Source organism: Netta rufina (genome assembly GCF_964035555.1).
Source record: "Netta rufina genome assembly, chromosome: 1".
Classification (NCBI taxonomy): Eukaryota; Metazoa; Chordata; class Aves; order Anseriformes; family Anatidae; genus Netta; species Netta rufina.
Genome location: NC_140123.1, coordinates 41,204,524 through 41,231,340, shown reverse-complemented (window position 1 = coordinate 41,231,340; position 26,817 = coordinate 41,204,524). Strand labels below are relative to the sequence as shown.

The window sequence follows — 26,817 nt, the reverse complement described above, 5'->3', positions numbered from 1 at the left end:
ATAAATAAATGAGTTATGAGCTCCCACAATATAACATCAAATGTTTTTTCTACAAATTCATTTCAGAGTTTTGGTATTATAAATCTTAAATTCAGAATATTTACTAAATGTAGTATATATCTTGAATATTATCATATATAGATGTTTAGCATTAAACCTAAATGAAAATGATATGCACAGATAAATGATCTGCTTTCATAGTTAACAAAACAATAGAGAACTAGAGATTTCATTTTCTAGAAAAGTCTTGATAAACTTTTAGAATTGCAGTTCTAAGAAAATAATGCCATTATTAATGTGAAACTACTGTGTGCTGAGATGATTACAAACCAAAACAAACCAAAACTACATCCAATATATATATATATATATATATCTTACAATACTAGAAATGGTTCTACTAAAGTTTGCAGTACTGGTAATTATATTTATCCGTCCATTTTCAGAGATCGTACTTTCCAAATAAAAGAACAAATAAAATCGAGAGCAATAAATATTTCTTTTTCATAATTACCTTCTGTGTACAGCTGCACTAATGCATTACCTTTCATTATATATTTTTATTTTTTTTTTAATAAAACAATGACACATTTGAAACTTTGGACACGATTCAGTTTCTTTAATTCTGATATCTAAATTGTAGGTGTTTAAATGACAGCTTCTCACCTTTGTTTACAGTAACAAAACCAGAGATTGTTTCATACCATCCCATACCATCCCAAGTTTGAGATAGCAATAATGAACTTAGGGAAAAGTCAGAGAGATCAATTATACTTGTGGATGAGAGAACAGGGGAATGAATTTTACTCCTCATTGCCTGTAATGCTAATTTACTCACTAGACCTTTTTTTTTTTTCACATCTTTAATTAATTATCTTCAAGACTAATCTGTTCTAGAAATGGCTACCTTTAAGTAGTCTTTTTCCATTTTACCAATGGGCTGGTATTCATTCCCTTTCCTGCAGTAAATTAACAATAGCCAGGATAGCCAAGGCAAAGGAAGAACCTAACACATTCTGTCAGTTTATCAGATGCAAAAGGGTAACAAAGAAAGAATTCAGTCATTACTCTAGGGACACCAAACACTATTGATGTTGGGAAGAATGAAGTGTTTACACCTTTCCTGCTTCAGATTCCATTAAGGATGAATGAACAGACATCTAACAGAAATAACCTCAAGTTCTAAAGACACTGAGATACAATAGGAAAAAAAATGTTACTTAGATAAGTCAGATGAAATTTCATCAGGTTGATGAAATTTTCTGCAGACTACTTTAGAAAAATGGCTGAAGAAATCTCATGTTAGCATTATCTTTGAAAGCAGGAAGAGAATAGATGATCTTCCAGATGAGAGCAAACATACTCATTATTTTTTAAAAGGGAGGGAAAATGCCACATCTATCTAACTCCAGTTGAGGAAAAATATCTTGATAAAATAAAAAAGGTGTTTATTATCAGCCAAGAAATCATGCTGTAACAACAAAACTTCCTTCAACAGGATACCACATTTCATGAGTATGGTTGAAATAATGTCTGTTTCAGATAATACCATTATTAAATGAGCTAGAAATTTATAGTGAAGGAAACAAACAAACAAGCAAACAAAAAAATGTTGCAAGGTGACTGTATAAATAGTTGGAAAACTGTACTCAGCTGTTATTATAATGAATCAAGAACAAATGCTGAGCATGATTACAGTGTTTATTTTAACTTCAATACTGTTCAATATATTTACCATTTTAGAACAGAATAGGAATAGAATAGAATAGAATAGAATAGAATAGAATAGAATAGAATAGAATAGAATAGAATAGAATAGAATAGAATAGAATAGAATAGAATAGAATAGAATAGAATAGAATAGTTCACTTGGAAGGGACCTTCAAAGATCATCTAGTTTAACTGCACAGAAAATAAAGGTGCACCATTCAATTTGCAGATCACTTCAAACAATTCTAGGCTTTGGAAGTCTCCAAAAATTAAAATTCAAATGATCTTGAGAATATGAAGTTGTTTATCTTCAAAACAAAACAAAACAAAACAAAAACACAGCTGACAGTAATGCCCTTGTAGCTTTAAAGATTATTAAATGAAAGATTGTCTTACCTCCATTTAAAAACTGCAGGCTGATTGTCAAACAGGATATGCAAAACTTTGTGGCAAATAAGACAATTATTCAAAAGGTTACCAAAATTATTCTATCAGTTAGAACTTTCTCCAGTTCAAAAGCCTCTCCCCTCATCAGAAACAGCAAAATTCTTTTTTTGTAGGTTTCTTCCTACAGAAGTTCAAGCATGTCTCTATGTATAGAGAGAGATATAGATGTAACTCCTATTGGACAGTTGGACACACAGTCTGGCCATCACAGAAGTCTTGTTACTTATACCTCCTTATTTATTACATGTTGTAATCCAACTGTCAAACTCAATTTATACAGCACTTCTCCATTTTACATATACATTTAATTTACATATAACCAGATGTAGCTGTTATAAATAACTGGAATAAATTATTTAGACAAATTGTAGTCTTTCTATCGTAAGCATTTTTTAAAAAAGCAGACAAGCATCTGTCAAAACTAGTTGTAGCTAATTCAGCTTTGAGGAGAAAAGATTAGACTCATCTTTATGCTCATCTCTATTCTATAATTTTACCATGTCATTTACATATAATTTTACTGATAAGTCACTATGTCAAAATATGAAGTTAAAATATATTGACTATGACAGAAATTATGATCTCATGACACTGAAATCTATGACATTATCAGAGGACAAAAGATTGTGGCCAAAGGGTTAAAAAATGTAATGTAGTTAATTAGGTAAAACCAAAGAAATCACAGTAGGAAAGCCTTTCTGTATACAAGAACAATTATAACTATGTGAAACTTCAACATATAATACTACATGGTAAAATATTAAAAAAAACAAATAGTGTCCATACAGTTATTGCTTTTGTATTACATGGTAGAAAGGGAAAATTTGAAGCACTCTGTGATCCTGAACTTCAATTTTAGCATTTATTTGGACAGAAGACTATGTTTTTAAGTTGCTCAAGCAATTATAATATTCTTATTTGAATTGCAAAACATTTTACATAGGAAAAAAATGCAGACAGAGACTCACAGAATAGTTCTAGTTGGAAGGGACATGATGACTCCGGAGGTTATCTAGTGCAACCCCCCTGGCCAAGCAGGGACAAGCTTGCCCAGAACCCTCTCCAGGTATCTTTTGAATTTCTCTCAGGAGTAATATACAGTTCAAATGAAAGAATGAATAAGTAGATTTCAAAAAAAAAAATAAATCTAAAATATCTTTAATTTGGTAAGACACTTAGAAACATATTTACAAAATATATGTGTATATATATATCCCACAGCCTTCCTTTTCAAAAAGAAAGGCAATAGAAATATACAAGAGTTTGCTCTGCTCCTAAATGCTGAATAATTCCTCTAAAGAAATAAAATAATTTCACAGGAAATGTTGTAACTTCTTGCTGAAGTTACAATAACAAAAATAAAAGTTACAATAACTTGCTCAAAAAACAAGTTATTTTACTGTGGTATTCCGAGATACAACATAATGCAAAGCAAATAAAGATTCAGTGTCATTAATGGTTACTTACTAATTAAAATAGCATTCAGAGATTCAGTATTGCTATATATGAATTTCTTTGTTAGGTTTCCCACAACTGAAGATTCTTCTACTTGATCATGAAGTCAGAAGCTGCCCAAGCATCTTCCATGTCTGGAGAACAACAGAGGAAATGACTGTCATCTGTAATGTCAAAATTTCTACTTATTTTACGAATGTAACAAGGCACATGGCACAAGAACCTCAGTTGCAACTAGAAATTTTATTTCTTGTGGGAAAAACAAAAACAAAACAACAAACTTCCTAAACTGGAAGTATACAGTCTACAAAGCCATCTACTGAGAATCGAAAATAAGGGAAGTATTGATGGTACTGGAAAGTACTGGAAGTCCAGTGCTAAATAACACCCCAAGCAACAGAAGACACCTCTATGAGGACAGGGTCCTTACATGAGACACACCTGAAAACAGAGAAATGATTCTCTGTGTGCATATATCCATAAGTGATGAAAGCAGTGCAAACAGGAATCTTTACCCAAAGAGCAATGAGACTATGAGTTAGAGAAAAAGTGATAGACATGATCATCCTATGTTGCTTGTTTTAATACTCAGTCTCAGTAATATTCATTTAAAAAGCGACATGATTTATTCCTTAAGTAATTCTGTGCGAATGAGATGTAGAGAAATTTCTAGACTATTTTGTCTTGATACAGTTTCATAACAGAACTTTTACTTCTACTTCAACTGTAAAGTAAAAATTTTTAATGTTAAAATAATTTAATTGCTGTTCTGTACTTCAAGCAGTTATTGTAGGCTGCAGGAGGAAAATATTCATTTAGAAATACATAAAAAAAAAATCCTCCTAAACACTCAAATCAGTATTATTGTGTTCGTCACTTTGTTTCTAAAATAGCAAAACTTTAATATACAAATGTAAGATTACTACATTTGTTACCACTAGAGTTAATCTGAACAATGGTATGTTATTTATGTATTCCTCAAAATGAAACTGCTTATATGTGTAGTACAGTTCATATTTTCTACTTTCCACTTACCTACTTACCATTTCTACTGATTACAAAAAAATGTCATTTGGAAGGTAAATAATATTATCAGACAAGATTCTTGAAATTAAAATCATCTGATACCCTGTTATTTAGACAAAACATTTTGATTTTTAAAATTACATTCTATGGGGATAGTATGTATTCCTATTAAATAAAGCAAGGATTAAAATTATGAGTCAGATTATCAAAAGAACTCCTTTTAACTCCAGCCACAGAGTGACATTACAAAATACTTACTATGAATTGTGGGTGAATATCAAAAAACCATGCTTATTATTCAACTAAACCAACCAAAATTTTTCCTTCATATTCAGCGACTATGAATATAAGTCAGAAGACATTGGGATGTAAGAATTACATCCAATGGAATTACCCAATGGAATTACATCCCAATGTCTTCTGACATTGATTAAGATTGCTGCTTATTCAGATACTGGAGAAGGCCATATCAACTTGTAACGTTACTCAAAAGATAACTTCTTTGATGATGTGGCATTATAAATCTACTTTTATCCTTACTGTTTTTAATTCTTAAGAGAACTCTAGAAATTGTTCATTTTCTGTCAAATATTGAAAGGTTTTCAAGGGTGAAACACCTCTGAAAACATATATATATGTTTTGTTTTGTTTTGTTTTGTTTTGTTTTGCTTTTCTTCAAAGGAACCTGTAAGCTGAAATGTAAGTATCATACGGTCATATCTAAAACAGTAAGTAAAATGTCCTAGTACCTGTTCTCAGGTTCTGGGACTCAGGCCAATTGGCATGTCACAATTTACATCCACATGGCTAAATGCTCTTATCCTCTAAAACAGTGGCTATTTCCAATGTGCCTATTGAGCATGTTTCTTGACTTATGCTAATTCCTGAACTAGTTTCTGAGAATTCTAGTTTGTACAGTCCAAAACCACTTTAGTGACTGTGATAATGCTTATCAGTATTGACCATCTTATACCAGCTCCACTGACTGTTAAATCTAATTCATTCTAATTTAATTTACTAATATATGTGTAGTGGTAAATTTATAGATTTGTTTGTTTGTTTTTATAGCCTATTTTGCAATCTCCATTGTTGTTATTTTCCAATATATAATTTGACAGAAGCTTGTACTTCAGATTGTAAATAAATGTTAAATAAAAGAACACCAAGAAACTGAATATTTTTTGAACAGAACATGAAAGCAAGCCAGCTCTGAGAAGGTTCTGAGTCACAGAAGGAACAAGATAATAGCAGAAGGAAAAAAAAAAAAAAAAAAAAAAAGGACAGCACCTGTTATTGAGTCTAGCTAGAAAAATGTCCTTTCTTTGTATCACCAGAATTTCCATGGATAGAATTCTCATTCATAGAAGCACTGCCAAAAGTGTTTAAATCAAAACAAAACAACATACTGATTTTAGTAAGATGCTATCACCTAAAATTGATTAAAACAGCTTCCACGTGGATTAGCAAATGTTACAAATGAATGGCTTCCAAATGGTGGAATATGGCATAGCCACACAAACGTGTGCACTGCCACTGCCAAAACTGTACTAGATCTAGTTCCACCATTTCTCTTGAACATTATTTTGGAAAGAAAGCGTTGACAAATTTTTCAAATAAGGGTCATCTATAGCCATCGTGGGAACAGTTGGCATAAAGGAATTACGCATTTCTTGGGAGAAGTGACAATTATTGCAAATGGAGAAGTTGTGGGAACAGATTTTGGAATTGGAATAGAAATCTTAATATTTTTTTAAATTCACTTAAAGACAGTGACATATTACTATTCTAAGATTAATAACTATTTCTCTGGTTTTGTAATTTTATATTCTCTATTCTTAGTTTACTTATGAATCCTTATCATTGACAAATCATGTAGCATTTACTCTTCTTAAGTGAAATTCTCTGAACATTTAAAAACTGCTTTAGGGTATGTTTATACAACTGCTTGTGATCATAATGAAATGGTTTAAAAAGTGACTGTCCTTCAAACTGGTAACTGACTGTGCTCTTCTAGGCTCCTGCAATGCAGAATAAAACGTGTTCATTTAAATCACCACTGGGATCAATTAATCCATCATTATTTTACCCAGCATTACTATGAAGGCAGTAAGTAACAACTTTGGAGAAGTAATTTTTGTTATTCCCTAAAATAAATGTAGTTAGTCATGTGACCACAATTACCTGTACTGTCCTAACTTGCGGTTAATTTTGAGAAATTATATGATTTAACCTTTTAATTTATGTAAAGGGAAACATTATCAAAAGTGTAATCTCAGTTGAAAACCCACTAGAGAAAAAAAATACAGAAGAGTTGACAAGCGAGTAAGTTTTAGTTTAGTTTTAGTCTGGTTTTGTTATTCCATTCTGGCCATTAGAAAACAATCATAGTTACTAAGTGTGGCTATCTTGCCTTGCTTTAGTAATTTCTGTGGACCTCTCAAAGGAGGTTGTAGTGAAATAGAGGTCAGTCTCTTCTCCCAAGGACCAAGTGATAAGAAGTAATGGTCTTAAGTTGTACCAGGGAGGTTTAGGTTGTATACTAAGAAAAAAATTCTCCACTGAAAGTGTTGTCAAGCATTGGAACAGGCTGCCCAGGGAAATGGTTTAGTCACCATCAGGATATATTTAAAAGACATGTATATGTAGTGCTTAGGGACATGGTTTATGGCAGACTTGGCAGTGCTAGGTTAAAGGTTGGACTCGATGATCTTAGAAGTCTGTTCCAACCTAAATGATTCTATGATTCCATTCTATATTTATAGCATGTTGAGAGGAAAATCAGATCAACAACTTGAAACTCCACTTCTTAGCAACATTTACGTATGTTATTTACAAAATAACTGTTTAGTTTCCCATTATTACCATCTTTTCCCAGTTTCATATTTTACTTACCTGTACTGATTGACAATATATCTACATTTCAGAAAGGACAGAAATATATATGACAGAATTTTAAAGACTAACTCAAATGCATTCTTTATTTGTTTATCCCATACTACACTGCCACTTTCTTCAGTAAGTTTTGATCTCTCAGTGGATGTCCCATCCCATCAATTTCTTTCTCTACTCTTTTGCATATTCTATAGATCTGTTTCACAGCATCTTTTGAACACCCTCAAATTTTACTCCTGAATGCATGATTAACCACCTACAAAATCACTGTCTTTATAACTGAAGTACACGTTCATTCATTCATGCAAGAATTCTCACATTCGAGTGAGAATTGTTTTAAAACTATTCATTCTATTATCATCCCTATTCTAAACACAGTGATGTCTCCTCTTTCTTCTGCTGCTTTTGTTCAGCAAGATTTAGTGTCTTCTGGATTAAAAATATATGACAAGTTAAAAATAATGACAAAATTACCTCTAATACTCTTAGTTTGCTGACAGGTATTTCCCTTCTCTTATTAATAACTCCTTCTTATTAGTAATGATTGATCCACAGTAACATGAATGCTCATCGTCTTCAGATTCACTTGCTATATGTCTTTATGTAAATGAGATGCGCATATAATATGACTATTCATAACTCTAAGGGTACTGTTAGCAAATTACCTTGTATGCTGTTTCTTCTTCAATTAATGCAACTACAATTTATCTTTATTTCTGATCTACCAATTCTCCTTGGAGTACAAAGGGGGTAAAACATATAAATATCTTAATGTAAAACATTTGAAAAACAAAAATAAATAACAAGTTTTGCAATGGGAAGAAGAAAAAAAAAAAAAAGAGGGTTAATCGAATCTGACCAGTTTGGACACTACTACAAGGTCATTTTCATTGAAAGTGCTCTTTATTGCTTGGAAGATTCATAAGATTTATTAAAAGAATGTATACCTCTAGGCCATTTTTCCTACAAAGAATGAACATGAAACTTTTTTTTTTTTTTTTTTTTTTTTTTTTAACGACATAGCTATGTGAAACGAATTCATTTGTAGACTGTTGGAAACATAAAAAGAAAGTGTCAGGAATCTGACTCCTAAAAATACACCGTGAGATTAAGTATTTTCATCTCTTTACTTAAATAACAGAAAAAGAAAAAAAAAGCCATGAGCACTTTCAAGCAAAGTTTCTATAGTTATTCAAGCTTTTAATGATTTTTAATCTGGGGAAACTGCAAGAGGTGAGGAGTTCAGAAACATGTTGTTCAATGAACAAAAATACAATGCAATACAGTATGTTCTAGTGTGCAACAGACATGTGACAGTTTACCCAAGTTTATTATTATCTTGTTTACATTTCATAGTTTGCCCCCTTTGGTAAGGATGGAAGTCTGTAAGGCATCAAAACTTCAGCAACTTAGAAATGTGTATTTTCACAAGTCTGTTCATATGTTTACGCCAACACCATATAAGTAGTCTGACATCAGTGACTAATAAACTAATGATTTTATTATTATTCTTTGTATTGTGTATTGAATGTGAGCAAGGCCCCTAAAACTCCAACAGAGAATACCTTTTATTTTTCCTGCATGGAGGAGAAAGGTTACACTTTACCACACTAAGTCTAGACAACCTATACAGTTAAGTTAATCATTTTACATAACAGAAGTTTCAATTGAAACTTAACAGACATTTGTCTTCACCTTGTCGTGCCTCGAATATGTCCTTGTGGCATATGTCAAAAAGTGTTTTCAGGGAAACGTGAAGAAAAGGAATTCTGAAAAACTAAGTAAAACGGTTTCATCTTTTTACTTCAGGTTAAGGAAACCGATTTATTCATGTATTATATACAGTGACAACAGATACTTCTCTGTTGTAGTTTCTTCATGGTCTAGCTCCTGTTTACTGTACATTGACAAAATACTTTCTTTATACTTATGAATGTGATCTGAATAAGAAGATTAAAGATCTTTCCAGATTTCTTTTTATGACAGTGTTCATACATCTTCACACATGAAATAAACTGTAAGATGCTTGTAAAAAAGCAGGTATACATACCAAATTAATGTATCTCTTAGCCTCAAAAAAATGTACCAGAACATGAAAGAATCAAGTAATGTTACAATGTCAAAACCTACAAAGAATACACCAAAGAGTTGAGAATTTAATTATTAAAAACAATAATAATCAAAGACAATTTCAGTTACTGACATAATTGAAATAACAAAGTCTGAATAACAACCTAAAATATTTTTTACTTTTTTCTTCACAATTGTTTTCTAGTTTGTACCAGAAAGCTGATAAAAAAGTCAATCATTTTGTTGGATGATACTTTAATATATTTATTGAGTGACCTCTGAAGTATACATAGAAAAAAAAAATGTTACAATGAATTGCTATTTATAATATCTAGGTAACAGAAATAAAGACATAAAATCTATGCAATGCAGTTTAGATGAAAATAAATAAAAATCTGTCAACTGTTCACATCAAATGATCAACTAAAGTATTAATTTAGAATTTAAAATGTCTAAGATTTACAATAAAGCAAGGAAAATATGCAATCCTCCTCAGAATATTTCTGAACTTCCCTAATCAATTAAAAGATATTAGATATATACTATCTATGTATTCACTGATAAAAGCTATTTTACATGTTCATATTCCCACCTTTTAGAGCTCATAGCCAGGCATTAAGTAACCAGGACTCATGGATGATTTCACATACATTTTCATAAGAGGTGCATTTCTAAAGTCTCCGAAACGATTAAAGTCATCTGTCCTATTCTAGATTAAAATTTTTATGCTTTTCTTCCTACTGCTCTCCCAAGCAGTACATATTCACTCAGATCAGTTCTTACATAAAAGTGAACCATCACTTCTGTTTGCTTTAGAAGGATTTTTGTCTTTTTTTTTTTTTTAGCACTGAATACTGAGAGCAGAACCAAGGCACTAGAGAGTTTGCAGTCCAGCTATTGTGGCATAAATCAATATTTAAAATACACAGTGGCAATTTTTCTTCCCTTGAAAGTAGGACTTTGTGTCCTGAATTTCTTGTTCTCTTAAATACAGACCTTAATCAAAGTTGAAACACAGACCCTAATATTGGTTTATAACTAGAAGCACAGCTTCTGTGATAAACTAAATAAAACAGTAATAAAATTGTTAATTAATGTTTGACTTCTGGGTTTCTCTGGAGGATTTTTAAAGCTGTAATGTTTTACGAATGAGGAATTAAAACATTCCAGCTTGAGGAAAAGAATTCTTTCAACTTTTTTTTTCTTGAATTCACAGAGAGCTATCAGAAAAAAAATAATAAAATAATAATAATAATAAACAAATGGATAGCTCACAAGTACATGGGTAAAGCAGACCAAAGCAGAGTACCTTGAGGAGAATATAGATATATATTTTTCATCATTTTCCCAGGGGTAAATCTTTTTCACTTTCCTAGGTATAAATCTTCTTTTAAAATGCTACTTTCTAAGGTATAGGTGGATTGCAGACTTTCTGTACATCTTCATATGCTACCAGCCGATGATATGCAGTTCAGTTTTGCCCCTATATCCCCCTCTCCCACATTTCACCATGAAGCTTTTAATTCTGTAATTACATCCCAGATGCACAGCATACTTTGTGATATCCGTCCCAAGTGGGCAGATGTTCCTAAGCAGATTTCTCTGTTGTGAAGGAGCCTCCCTTGGGTTTAACACTGTCAGACTGCATTAAGAGCATATATAAAAGGTAAGAAGCAGATGTGTAGTGCTATTTCTGTTTCACGCACCATCCCTCTAGCCAATGTTTTCTACTGGTGAAGCAACGCTGAGCCAACAGGCTAATGAATGGAGCCTGCAGAATAAATTGTTAACCTGTAACCTCATCCAGTCAGCATGCAGTCCATTAAGTTTGTACTCCTATGATTCATGCTCTTGTGTTTGCTGCTACTGCTCCATTTGTTTCCCTTTATTTTTTCTCCCAGTATAATACAGTGGACTCAGAACCAAAACAAGGTGCTGGAGAGAGGGGAGCAGGAGGCTATGACAGACAATTAGCGACCTGCCAACTTACTCAGATGAGGAAGACTGAAGCATCTTTTTCCCTCTGTGTCTTCACACTGATGGCCCCAGAGCACATCTGCGTCACATGCAGGGGAGGGGACGGCTTGGTTAGAGGCACTGAGACAGATAGAAAATTGTACAGTGAGGACCTTGACAGCCTCACTGGCATTTTTTTAATTATTATGTTTTTCCCCCTCCTACGTAAAGCATATATAAAGGAGCCCTGCTTTCACCCCATGCCAGCTCTCTGGCTTTGCTATCGCAGATAGCCGCAAGCATGGGACTCCCCTGAGAAATGGGATGGGGAGGCGGGAGGTGGAGAGAGGCTTCCAGGTGACTTCTCCAGCGGCGCTCGGTCACGAAGCTCCAAGAGCCAGAGGAAGAGCCACCTGCCTCCTGGCGCGGCTGCTGCCGCCGGTCCTCTCCGGGCTGTAGCTCCGCTCGCTCCCCCGTTAATCAGATCAGCGCTCCTTTGCAGCATCTCTCACCCGCAAGTGCCTGTCTCCCCTGAGAGGTGTCTCTCATTCCTGCCTCTCTCCCCTCCCCTTTCCACCGATCGCCGTGCAAATTCTCGTCAGCTCCCTTTCTCCTTCTCCCTTCCCTGCTGGGTGCCTCTCCCCTCCTCTCGGCTCTGTGCATCGCTCCCTCCATCCCTCCCTCCATCCTCCCTCTCCCTCTCCGCGCTGCCTGTGTGCGCGCATCTCCCTCCTCCGGCCGCCCACCACCACCCCTCGCCCTGCAGGCTCAGCTCTGCCCGAAGAAGCCTCCGATCCTCCGCCGCCTCCCGGCCCTGCCCGGCCGCCCTGAGTCCCTCTTCGGCACCATGTCCGGCTCCGGCAGGAAAGACTTCGACGTGAAGCACATCCTGCGCCTCCGCTGGAAACTGTTCAGCCACCCCTCGCCGGCGGGCGGCCCGGCGGGGGGAGGCTGCCTGCCGCCCGACAGCAGCTTCGAGCACTGGGGGCCGAGCCAGAGCCGCCTGCTGAAGAGCCAGGAGAGGGGCAGCAGCGCCTTCTGGAAGAAATCCCCCTCCTCAACCTCCTCCACCGCCGCCGGGCCGCCCAACGGGACGCCGCGGCCGGGCGGGGGGCACGGGCCGGGGCCGGGTCCTCCTCCTCCGCCGCCCCGCACCGTCTTCTACGTGGAGTCCCTGGAGGAGGAAGAGGAGGAGGAGGCGGAGGCGGCGCCCGGCGGGATGGAGGTCGCCCGGGAGCCAGAGAAGCCCCCGGCGCCGGCCGAGCGGGAGGAGGCGCCGGGGGGATGCGCGGATGGCGGCAGCCGGGCAACAGGTGACGGAGGAGGGCGCAGGTAGGGGCTGCGCTGCCGCGGTTTTGGGGGTGGAGGGTGGTGGGGCTTGTCCAGGCCCGATGGGGGGTGGCCGGTGCCGTCCGGGAGGAGTGAGGGAGCCGGGGGCACACGGAGGAAAGTTTGAGTTGTTGGAGGAGGGTGGTCGGAGCCGGGGGAGGAGGGCTCCTGGGCTTCCAGAGCCAGGGTTTTGGGGGCTGGGGGCTTTGTGATGGAGAGGGAGGGCGGACAGAGGGTCCCTCATGTGCCAAGGGTGCCTCGGGGGACGGGACAGCGCACCGAGCCCCGGGGGTGGTGAGCTCTCAGCACCCAACTTTGTCAGAAGTTCAGAGGAATAGTAGCGCCAGGTACCGAGATGTCAGGGTGCCGAGATGTTAGGGAACATCTGGGAAATTAAGCTAAATTGTGACAGAGAAAAATGAGAATTTGAGTCATGAACCCAGTGACACCTGGGGAGATGCAAAAGCCAGCAAGTCACACCCAGCACCTGGTTGTTTCATTTGGAAGTTCCTTGAATCTTGAGCTGCTTCGCCTTCTCGGTCACCCTGCCCTCCTCAGCATAAAAAGAAATTAAAGTCAACAGAAAAGGGAAATGTATCTCAGACAGAGTTTCCAGAAATGCTATAATACAGATAATAATTCCGGAGAACAATAAACTTTTCACTGGTTTAATTCTGCCTGCCCCCATCTCCCCATTGTTAAAATAATTTAAATTTCATTTAGCTTGTCATTTATTACTTTTTCTGTGGGAGGTAAATATGCAGTCATGTTTATAAACTGAAATGAGACACCTGGCATTCTTAAGCCACAATGTATGTTCTTCTTATTGAAAGCAAAGTTTACTCTATCAAATACTTTATTAGGTAAAGAGACAACACCATGCATTTGTTTGGATTAACATAGCTATACATATACATACATGTACATCCAACTTCGCCTATGTTAATTTTTTTTAAAGACCAAAGTTGAGCAGTAGGGAATATATTCTAAAGCATATATTCTTAATTGCTTTATCAGAGTAGTTATTTTCATAGAATCTACACCATTTAAAAAATATAGAATAGCTGATAATTTACAATTCAAAATTTACATTTTACTATAGCTGATAATTTGCAATTCAAAATTTACATTTTAAAATAAAAAGTTACGCTAGTTTTCATAACCATTGGAAGTTATTCTAAACAAGAAGATAGATGCTGATATATGAATTAATATAAAATGTTATCAAGGTACACTATAAAGACAGGTGAAAAGCAAATTTTCTCCAGGGTTTCTGAAAAGAATAGAAGAGATTAAAAACTGGCACAAATATAATCTATTTTTCTTTTTATTTTGGGTGCATTGCTGATCTAAGAGTCTTTGAAGATTGTTATACTGGCAGAAGCTTACTGAAATTAAATGGCACTACTTAATTTGGCCATAAGGGTTGACTTGCTAGAATGAATTTCCACATCGCATATGTACTCGATGCTACTATATATCCAATTTACTTTTACTGCTATTGTTTTTTTATAGTCTGTTTCTTCCACACTTTTCATTCATTGGTGGTGAAACAACACATCTCGTCATCTGTAGCTCCTAGTCTTTTTGAGGTCATATGCTAAAATTCGTTTAAATTCAGAATAATGATGGTAACATTTTATTATTAATAAAAATGTCAGGGTTTGAAATATGAGAATATTTAGTTTACAGTCTGAGACTTTCCCTTCTCTTTTTCCATCCAAAATCTTTTAGTTTACCTGCAGTTTTGAATGCTATGGTGAGAGATGGTCAAATACTGCAAAAATGTCAGTTCTGTACTTGAGTGTCCAGTACGTGATTCCATAAAAGTTCAGTGGTCTAAAAATTTTCTTACGCCCCAAAATTTACATCTCCATCACTCTGTAGAAATTAGTCTTTTTCATAAATAGTGCCAAATTTTTACTTCAATATGGCTATACATAAATATAATATATATATATGTAAAATATATAAACTTCAGTTCAGTTTTGAATGAGATATTACTAAATGCACAAAGAGCCAAAATTTTTGAACTTCCAGCAAGACTACAGACAAATACCTGTATTTTTTGGTACACTTAGTATAAAATCGTTAGCTCATGGCTCCCCTTGGTATTTTGTCCTGAACACATTTTACAACTACTTTAAAACATTGGGACTGTTGGGAAAGCAGCATTTTTGTTTTGTGAAAAAACAGTGAGAATTCAGCTCAAATATGTTATAGCATGGAACATATCCACAATATTTCAGACATGAGCAGGAGTCCTCTGGGAGTATAGCAGTGGTAGTATATAACATGAGGAACAGGAAGGCTTTGGTTTTATGTTTTGATGCCTTGGAATAATCTATTTATTGCTACTTCTACTTTTAATAACTACCTACAAGTGCAAATGCCTTTTTTTTTTTTTTTTTTTTAAATCCCCAGACAAGTTTTTCTGGTTGCTCCCCTCTGCTCAAGACAAGAATTCTGTAGTGGAATCATTTTTTTTTCATCCTATATCATGTGCAGAACCCTGTTTGGGGCTATTTGTGGATTGGTAGGTAGTTTATCACATCTAAGTTTTTCACATCTAAGATAAACAGCTGAATGATCTTGAATTCTGAATTTTACTTTTAATTTTTTGGGAGATGTTACAGGATAGCATGGTTGGGTAATAATACATTGTAGTTTATTTATTTGTTTTGGTACACTTCTAAAGAACATCTTGTCAGGTTGATTTTACAGATACTTCTATGCACAATGTGCAATCCACATAACATTGTGTGGATTGTCCCATTGGCATTAAGACTTTATATCATTGTGCATGATATAAAGTACTAACATAAATGGTCTACATTGTATATTGTATTCAAAAATAAATGTTTTACAGTGAACAATTATCATTTAAACGTTGTTTCATTGTTTGAAATTGCTGGAAAGCTTACATATCAAATTGTTTCAGAGTTTGCATGTCAAATTTTAAAATGACTACAGTAGATATCCAAGCATAGATTCTATTTTGATCTTAATTATATAAGAAAAAGCTGTCAGGAAAAAATAATCCATACAATGGATTTGCAATTCAGATTTATAAATCAACCTGACAAAGCTTGGAAAATATGAGTGCCAATACTTCCTGTGTAGCCATGAGCTACACATGTGTTTATGACGGAGTTTTTACATGATCATGTTTTTTCATAAGATCTATTAATCAATCCACAAAATGAACTGTACTCATTTAATAATCAAGTGGTCAGTGTTTTCTTTCCTCCTTGATCGGTGAATGGTAGGATACTTTACACTTACTTTACACCGTCCAAACCTTTTATGTGATGACTCATGAGCCCTCAGTACTGTTCACCACAACACTTGCTATGTGCCTCACAAACTGTTAATGGGTTTGTCTTTACTATCTCTTTATTTTACAGTGGGCAAGTGAAACATAGAAAAAAAACAAAAACAAATAAAACCAAAACAAAGCAAGACCACCACCAATACCAACAGAAGCAGCCACAAAGCAAAAACTTGAATTGCTGGCTTTAGAGCACATAACATTTTTCTCCTACTACTTTCTGTTTTCTCACTTGAAAGTGATCAGCACTTATGTAGACCAGTTCCAGACTTCTCTGACTGAAGAGGAATGAGGAACACAGGATTCAATTAACATTTAGTTTGAGACAGCTGCAGGAAGGATACACTAGATATGTCAAGCCTACATAAAACAATCACTGACAGTACAGAAGTCTTTCATAAAATGTACAGGTATTTGAAAATAAAACTTCTGAGTGAAGGTGGCAAGTCCTCCCACTATTATACGCCATATAATAGCATGCTAAAAAGTAGGAATTGAAAGAGCTGATCTCTGTGCCCTCCTTACAAATAAAAGTTTCAAACCCATATCTTGTTTCACTAGAAAAAGTCATGACGGAAGAGCATTTACAACTATTTCTGTTGAAATTGACAATGGAAAATAAAGAATTCAGTATAAATGGGAGTCCAAAATGTTAAAAAGTGTAATTTTGTAAGTAATTTTGTAAATTAAACTTTAACTCTGCAATTCAAAATCTAAGTTTATCAGTCTGTTTCACAACTATTTTTAAAATTAAATAATTATTTAAGAAACAGAGTAGATCAGAGTAGAATCAGAAACATAAATGTATATTTTTAAACTGTGAAATCAAGACTATCTAGATAAGCATTTCTTTTGTATCTTTCTGTACTGATCCCACAAATCTCGCCTGCTTTTTGCCTTTTTTCTCTTCCACTTCCAAGAGTAGCTCCATTTCTCTTAGCACTCTACAATCTTGTGGTTAGCATGTTGCTGTAGAAAGTTATAAGTTTGAAACCTGTCTGGGTAAAGAAGAATTTCAGTGCAGTTTTCTAATATCATGAGAAAACATTGTGATGATTGTATGAACTTTAGATAAAATCATCATCAGAGTTTACACTGTAATTACTCGATATAATAATGTACATGCATCTAAGTAAAGATACATCTAGATATGCAAATATAGTTTCCTGCTTACCGCTTGGACTTGGGTACCTGAGTTTACAAAAAAAGGGGAATCACACCTTCCTATTTCTTAGTCTATCCTATGAGCCGTCACACCTTTAGAATGTTCTTAACCAAAAATGGCAATGGCCATTCTGAGGTTCTGTCCACTTGGTATTCTTTAGATACTGAAATATTAACTGTGGATTCTACTGTGATAGCCATATCCTAGAGTTACATACCATAAATGTTAAACTTACAGGTACTCACATTTTCTGTTGATTTTGTTGTCTCATATAGAATTTTTTATTTTTTTTTCAGAATATAATTTAGCGCTTGGGCTGGAATATATAACACAGAACTCTGCATTTCTAGGTTGCAGAATCAGAAGAGAATAATTAATTTGCCTTAACCACAAAACTACTTTTCACCTCAGTTATGAAACTTTTTTTAAATAGTTATATAACTTCTTTATTTCTACAGTTCTACTTTTGACTTTGACAACAAAAAGGACAGGTTTCAGATGTACCACACACCACAGACTTTTTAAATCCACAGTTCTGATTTATTCTCAGAGGACTTATGTCCTGTGCATATCATGCAATAGTATCTGATCAAAATAGTTCATGATCATATAGCTAAAGACTCTATGCACAGATGGAATTAAAATAAGGTGACAAGGACAATCTAGCTCTGGAATTTTCTAACTTTGAAATCTTTGTCTTTGCTACATTAAGAATAGCATTTCTAATGTAGGTTTTTAAATAGGTTTAGTTGGTTGGTTGGCTGGTTTTGTCTTGGTTTTAGAAAAAAATGGAATAGCGCAGAAAAGTCACTTCATGTGTTGCTATTTCTTTTGTCCTCCACTAGGATGCAGGTCCGAAACTTGAGGATTCTCTCTATATCTTATTGCCACTTGAACCAGTAAAATAACTGGTAGTAAATGGAAGTTCTTATTTGTGTGGATAATTACAATGGTGACTGTGTACCCTCTTTGTAAAAGATTTGGGGATACAACAGTTGAAGGGATAGCAAGTCCTAAAAATTTTTTCCTTCATTTGAGGTCTTAGTGCCAAGCACACACTCATGCACTTTTCTTCTTGTCACTCCCAGACTTACTTCCATTTATTCCATCCTCTTTAAACTATTTTGTCATACTTATTTGTACTCATTCTAGATCTTATCCTAGCCTTACTCTCCTTTACACAGTCTTGACCTTTTTCTGACTGTCTTATCAAGTCCTGAGTTCTTTATGCAGATAGTCCTACTTGATTTTCCTGATTTATCTTGTTATCTGCCTCTTAAGTTTACTCACCAAGTTACTTACTGTGCCACAAAACTGTCCATTCTTCCCTGTATTCCTTCCTAGATGCTTTCACACAGTCCAATTAAAGTCTGTAAAGTCCAATTGTCCTCTAGTGCCTTAACAATTAACATCAGACCTCTCATTCTTCTTCTCTGACACCCTTTCCTACTCTTCATATGTCAGTATCCTTCAGAAAATTTCTCAGCTCCTTTGAAAGTTTTAATGGAATTCTAACAGAATTCCAGTTCCTGTTTCTTTTCCAGCTCCCACTTTTACTATGTTCTGCTGATCTGTTTCCTGAATTGCTGCCAAGTTGATGGTCCCATTTGCTATATCTAATGGGTCAGTGTGACACCTAAGTTTGAGTAATTCATTCTGTCAGTGATGCAGATTTATCTTATCTCTTTCTTAGATGTCCATTTTAGAATAAGAGGAATTGTCATCCAGACATGCCCATTTTTTCTTCATTGAGTGTAACAGTAGTCTAGAGTGACTAATTCAGATTTAAGTGTTCAATTTAAATGTTTAATGTTCAATTAAACTTGAGAAAATGAACATCAACTGAAGTCTACACTGCAAATTCAAACTATTCTAAAAGGATAGATATAATTAAATCTTAGATTTCATGCATTAATAAAGAACATATCCCTCATCCTAATAAATGTAAGGGTGCTGCTTTAAAACATGAGCCCACTAAATACACTAGAAATCAAGACTTGACAGTTATTGTTGCTATTGTCTACGTAGTTTAAGCATTGGATAAAATTACATTTTTCATAGAATCAGAGAGTATCCTGAGGTGGAAGGGACCCTCAAGGATCCAACTCCTCAAGGATTCTCAATTCCATCTCCACAGAGGACTGACTAAAAATTAAAGCATATGTCTAAGAGTGTTGTCCATATGCTTCTTGAACTCTGACAGGCTTAGTGCCATGACTGCTTCCTTGGGGAGCCTGTTACAGTGCTCAGTCGCCCTCTCAGTGAAGAACCATTTTGTAATACCCAGCCAGAACCACCCCTAAAAAGCTTCATGCTGTTCCCTAGTTAGCTGTCACTAGTTGCCAAAGAGAACAGTAACTGCCCCTCCGTTCTCCCTTGTGAGGAAACTGTAGGCCGCCATGAGGTTGCAGTTAAGTTTGCAGTTGTTAAACCTCAGCCTTCTCTAAGCTGAATGAAGAATCATAGAATCATAGAATCATTCAGGTTGGAAAAGACCTCTAAGATCATCTAGTCCAGCCTTTAACCTCGTACTAAAATCCACCAGTAAACCATGCTACTAAGTTCTAAATCTACACATTTCTTGAAGACCTCCAGGGATGGTGACTCAAACACTTACCAGGGCATCCTGTTGCAATGCCGCACAACCCTTTCAGTAAATAATTTGTTCCTTAAATCCAACCGAAACCTTCCACAGCAAAACTTGAGGCCATTTCTCCTCATCACTTGGTGCTTAGGAGAAGTGTCCAATCCCCACCTTGCTACACCAAAGCATACGTGCATTCAAGCCTTGAGCAGTCAGCTTCTTCAGGAGAATGCTGTTGGAAATGGTGTCAAAAGCCTTACTGACATCTAGGTAGAACACATCCAGAGCCTTTCCCTCATGCACTGAGTGTGTCACCTTTTTGAAGGAGCTCTATTTCATCAAACAGGACCTGCCTTTCATAAACCCATGTTGACTGGGCCTGATCCCTTGGTTGTTCTGTAAGTACTGCATGATGGTACTCAAGATAATCTGCTTCATTAGCTTCCCTAGCACCGAGGTCAGACTGACAGGCCGGTAGCTCTCCAGATCCTCCTTCTGGCTCTTCTTTTGTCACATTTGCTAGCCATCATTCGACTGGGACCTCCCCTGATAGCCAGGACTGCTGATAAATGATAGAAAGTGGCTTGGCAAGTGCTTCCGCCAGCCCCATCAGTACTCTTGGGCCCATAGACTTGCATACATCTAAGTGGTTTAGCAGGTCATATACCATTTCTTCATGGATTATGAGGGCTTCATTCCGCTCCCTGACCCTATCTACCAGCTCAGGGGACTGAGTACCTGGAGAACAACTGCTCTTGCTGCTAAAAAGTGAAGCAGAGAAGGCTTTAAGTACCTCAGCCTTTTCCTCACTGTGTTTCCCCCCACATCCAGCAGAGGATGGAGATCCTCCTTAGTTCTTTTCTTGTTTATGTATTTATAAAAAACATTATTTAATGTCTTTAACAGCAGTAGCCAGTTGGACTACTGACCTCCAGCTGGGATTTGACTCTTCTAATTTTCTCTCTGAACAGCCTCACAACATCTTCATAGTCTTCCTGAGTACCCCACCCTTTCTTCCAAAGGTCATAAACTCTCCTTTTCTTTCTGAGCTCTAGCTGCAGCTCTCTGTTCAGCCAGGCCAGTCTTCTTCCATGCTAGCTCATCTTTTGGCATGTGGGGGACCTGTGTCTTTAGGATTTCTTTCTTGAAGAGTGTCCAGCCTTCCTGGACTCTTTTTACCCTTCAAGACTGCTTCTCCCATGCAACTCTGCCAACCAGTCTCCTAAACAGGCCAAAGTCTGCCTTCTGAAAGTCCAGGGTGGCAGTTCTGCTAACGATTGACTTCAGGTGTTCCTCACACATCTTGCCTTCTAGACCTTTCACCATCTTTGTTGTCCTCCTTTGGATACTCTCTAATAGTTTTGTGTCCTTATATTGTAGTGCCTCAAACTGCACACAGTATTGGAGGTGAGGCCCCATCAATGCTGAGTAGAGCTGGACAATCACTTCCCTCAACTGGCTAGCAATGCTATGCTTGATGCACCCCAGGATACTGCCAGGCTGCCAGGGCACACAGTTGACTCATAGTCAACCTGCTGTTGACCAGAATCCCCAGATCCCATTCCATGGGTCTGCTTTTCATCCTCTTGTCCCCTAGCCCATATGTATATCCAGGGATGCCCTTTCCCAGGTGTGGAATCCCGCACTTGCTCTTGTTAAACTTTATGTGGTTGGTGATTGCCCATCTCCCTAATTTGTCAAGGTATCTCTACCCTCAGCAGAGTCAACAACTCCTCCTAAGGTAGTATCATCTCATAGAATCATAGAATATGCCGAGTTGGAAGGGCCTATAAGGATCATCAAGTCCAACTCCTGGCACAACACAGGTCTGCCCAAAAGTTTAGACAATATGACTAAGTTCACAGGTATCATCTGCAACCTTACTTAGTATGTATTCGAGTCCTGTGTCTAGATCATTTATGAAAACATTAAAGAGAACTGGCTCTAAAATGGAGCTCTGCAGAACCCTGCTAGTGACTGGCCACTAGCCTGATTTACCATTACCCTTCGAGCCTGACCTATCAGCCAGTTGTTCACCCATTGTATTATGTATTTGTCTAGCTGTATGCTAGACAGAAGGATAGTGTGAGAAACGGTGACAAAGACTTTGCTGAAATCCAAAAAGATTACATCTGCTGGTCTCTCTTGGTCAACTAGATGGGTAATGTTTTTGGAAAAGGAAATTGAGTTCATTAAACAGGACTTTCTGCTTGTGTACCCTTGTTGGATATCCATTTATTGGTCCAGAACTAAACATTGCTGTTCCCAGGACTTTAAAACAATATACTTGAGAATCAGTTCCATGATTTATCTTTTAATTTTAAGAAAGATATTCAGCATGCAGTTAAGACATCTAAATTTATTGATGTCATTCAGCAGCTACATTGTAATATAGTGGCATTACCTGAAATGTCCTAAATTAATCTGAGATGTCCAGGAGGAGATGTCACTAAAAGGTACCAGTAATTTAAGCCAAACACAAATGTATTAAAATATCTTGATTTTTCATAGAGATGTTTTACTTAAAATGATTATTTTTTAGGTCTTACTATTTTCAATCTTTAGTTTTAAAATAAGTTTTAAAATGTTAATTTTTGTTAATTTTAACTGTAAACAGTTTAAAACATCTTTTACACTTCTAAAACACTCTAATGTACTGCAGAATAAGAAATGAAAGAAGGCATTTTATTTCAGAAAAAACAACAACAACAACAACAACAACAACAACAACAAAGGTTATCCAAATTTTGTTTTCATGTCTATCTGAAAATTACAACACATATTTTCAATTTAATGAGCTTGTTTTTCCCTGTGGTTTTCATTCGTTTCATCAACTACAAGAAATGTTATCTGCAATGTATATAATTCTATAAATTCTATTTCGCTTTGAGGATTTTGCTACTTAATAATGACTACTTGTGCAAGCAGTGGTGAGGATTACTATAAGTTTAGACTGTCACTACAGTTATATAGTCATAAATATATATATATATATATACACATTTAGAATATCACAGGTGATCATCATATGTATCCTGTTCTTCCAAACCACAGTTTTAGTCATACTTCCTATTTCTTCTTTCTCCAGTCCTTTGCAGTTCTTGGGGAATATTAGGGCTCAAAGCATGTAAAAAAGCAAGTAGAATTTAAGACAGGTCATACAGAAGCTTTATTAACTGTGATCATAATGAAAGAATGCTCGGGCAGCATCTATCCCTGTGCCTTTGTGCTCTCTGCCTGGTGGTTGCAGAGACCAGACATTATTGGAATTATTTGCTTAAGGTTGCTACATAAAATTGAATATTAGAAATAAAACATTTGCAATTAGATCTGATTGAAAAGAGATTTTTTTTTAATTTAATTCTTTGGCATTGTTTCAATGTTTGGCATTATCCCAAAATGAGTTTGGACATAAATGTCTTTTACAGATGGCCACTTAAAAATTATTTATTGAATCTAAACCAATACTCTTTATCACACTGAATTGATTGTCAAGTTAAGGAATTTTCTTTCTTAATGCCTAATAGTGCCTGTGTTCACTATGTGGAATGCCTTCATTCTTTTTTAGACTGCATCAATCAAGTTTTCTGTTTTACTTTGTATTACCAACACTAAAATGTTCAACCTTCTAGAAATCTTGGATTTGCCTGTCATCTGTTTTTGCTCTCAATCCCACTCCACCATATGGGAAAAGCAGCATTGTTTTGACCCCATGGTATCTTTTGTTGCTGTTAATGTAGTGTAGCTTTGTGCAAAGCTCAAAGAGGAGCCCCTAAAACAATCAAACAAAATGTACCAGATCTTCAATCCAGACAGGTATACTCAAGCACTTACATTGTCTTTTTAGAATATAATCCTTGGGCTGAGTCCTATTCTGTCTCCTAATTCTTTCTTGCTACTCTTCAACTGTACAAATAGGGTATAGAAACACATAAGGAGAGAAAATACAGGATGCATACATAATGCATGTTTGTTCTGTTGTGTGTTTTTGTTGAAGCTGTCTCAGAATATTTTACAGTTTACTGATGAAGTTCTTTCAGGGCATAGAAGTTGATTTATATTTCTTGGGCAGACATGGAGAAAATATGCAAAAGGTGCATCTGTATTTGCAAGAGTATGTGCCACAAACTTCACATACACAACTTGCTGTTCTTAGACTTATGTCTGTATACAGAGATAGAAGATCTTTTTATGTTTTAGACAGGTTAGGTGAGTCACTAATCCATGACTTCAGGTTGATCTGGTTCACCACTTTTTCTCAAATTTCTTGTTATTTCTCTTCTTATAAACTGGAATCTGGAATAACATTAGTATACATCCATTCGTTATTCATCTCCAAATATCCTGTTACAAGTTTTATGCGTGCAGTTATGGTCATTTCTGAATGACTGAAAGGTTCCTTTTACAAAAAGATTTCTCACAGAATCTTATAGTACATATACACTCATCATGTACAACATGTACTCATCATGTACAACTTCCATGCATAACATTTGTTGGCTCTATTTACTGTAGTTGAATTTTTGTGTGATGCTCTACATATAAACGTCTTCTAAAGACCTCCAGGGATGGTGACTCCACCACTTCCCTGGGCAGCCCATTCCAATGCCTCACAACACTCTCAGTAAAGAAGTTCTTCCTAATATCCAACCTAAAACACCCCTGGCGCAACTTTAGCCCATTCCCCCTCGTCCTGTCACCAGGCACATGGGAGAATAGACCAACCCCCACCTCTCTACAGCCTCCTTTAATGTACCTGTAGAGTGCAATAAGGTCACCCTTGAGCATCCTCTTTTCCAGGCTGAACAAGCCCAGCTCCTTCAGCCACTCCTCATAGGACTTGCTCTCCAGACCCCTCACCAGCTTCGTCGCCCTTCTCTGGACTCGCTCGAGCACCTCGATGTCCTTCTTGTAGCGAGGGGCCCAAAACTGAACACAGTACTCGAGGTGCAGCATCACCAGAGCCTAGTACAGGGGGACGATCACTTCCCTAGCCCTGCTGGCCACACTGCTTCTTATACAAGCCAGGATGCTGTTGGCCTTCTTGGCCACCTGAGCACACTGCTGCACTGCTGGCTCATATTCAGCCGACTATCCACCATCACTCCCAGGTCCTTCTCTGCCAGGCATCTTTCCAACCACTTATCTCTCAGCATGTAGCGCTGCTTGGGATTGTTGTGCCCCACATGCAGGACCTGGCACTTGGCCTTGTTGAACCTCGTACAGTTGCCCTCAGCCCATCAGTAGAGCCTATCCAGATCCTCCTGCAGAGCCTTCCTACCCTTGAACAGATCAACACACGCACCTAACTTGGTGTTGCCTGCAAACTTATTGAGGGTGAACTCGATCCCCTCATCCACATCATTGATAAAGGTATTAAAGAGAACTGGTTCTAGTACTGAGCCCTGGGAGACTCCACTAGTGACTGGCCTCCAACTGGATTTGACTCCATTCACCACAACTCTTTGGGCCCGGCTTCCCAGACAGTTTCTAACCCAACGAAGCGTATGCCAGTCCAAGCCAAGAGCAGCCAGTTTCTTGAGGAGAATGCTGTGGGAAACAGTGTCAAAAGCCTTGCTGAAGTCAAGGTAGACCACATCCACAGCCTTTCCCTCATCCACCAAACTTGTCACTTTGTCACAGAAGGAGATCAGGTTCGTCAAGCAGGATCTGGCTTTCATAAACCCATGCTGACTGGGCCTGATCGCCTGCTTGCCGTGCAAGTGCCGTGTGATGACATTCAAGATAATCTGCTCGATGAACTTCCCTGGCACTGAGGTCAAACTGACAGGCCTATAGTTTCCCTGGTCCACCCTCCGGCCCTTCTTGTAGATGGGTGTCACTTTTGCTAGCCACCAGTCAAATGGGACCTCCCCTGAGAGCCAGGACTGCTAATAAATGATGGAAAGCGGCTTGGCCAGTTTTTCTGCCAGTTCTCTCTGCACCCTCGGGTGGATCCTATCCAGCCCCACTGACTTGCATACATCTAAGTGCTGTAGCAGGTCACCAGCTATTTCCTCATGGATTGCGAGGGCCACAATCTGCTCCCCATCTTCTTCCACTAGATCAGGGTACTGGGTATCTAGAGAACAAAAAAACTTTATTATCAATTTATTCCCAGTGATAACCTAATTTTTATACTGATTCTGAAGTTCAGAATAAAAATACCTCAAAAGAAATAATAATAATAAAGTAGCAATAGTAAGCACAACTTTAAAATATGATTTCTAACAAGGAAGGAGACAGGAGAAAGAAAGGTAGATGGAAGGAAAGAAAATGGAATAAATAGTCCTTAGTATCTTAAGTTAATGGGAGTAATTTTTGGAAATTGTTTCAGTATTCTGTTGACAGACATTAGGACCTAAGACTACTGCCACATTTCAAAAGACTTTTGACAAAAAAAAAACCAAAACACTTTAATAAGGAACCATTTGTTAATCACCAATACCTTCACCAACATATTTGTTTATAATTAAGCCTCCTGAATTTAGTTTTGCATATTGTAACTCGTTATATACTTTAAAATATTAATTTTGTTTAAAAATATAATACTTGCTGAGAGGATTGAAATGTAGATGAAAGTGCATGGTTCATCTAGGTTGGAGGGAATTTATCAGAACTGCTATAGAATGGATGCAAGAGGAAAGCCTTTTTCATGTGCAAAATTATAAACAATTATTGTTCAGTGTCAGAATAGTAGGCTGTATCAGCTGAAATTCTTCAGATACTTCTTTGGGGCCCAGTAATTATAGTCACTAATGGCTAAATAATGTAATAAAGCATATACTTCTTAAAGATGAAAAGAGTCTTAGAGGATTCACCAGGATATTACGGACAGAATGCAAAATAATC

At 36.9% G+C, this 26,817-nt stretch overlaps 1 protein-coding gene across 2 annotated transcripts in view; it reads left to right on the top strand.

Moving 5' to 3' along the window:
• Positions 1–12,403: 12,403 nt before the first annotated feature.
• Positions 12,404–26,817, top strand: part of KLHL1 (kelch like family member 1) — a gene marked incomplete at its 5' end in the record, with an annotated part of 235,789 nt that continues 221,375 nt past the window's right edge. For both annotated transcript variants that reach the window (XM_084284977.1, XM_084284976.1), the window contains one exon: positions 12,404–12,888. In XM_084284977.1, coding sequence (XP_084141103.1) covers positions 12,404–12,888 — 485 coding nt within the window. The remainder of the gene's footprint in view (positions 12,889–26,817) is intronic.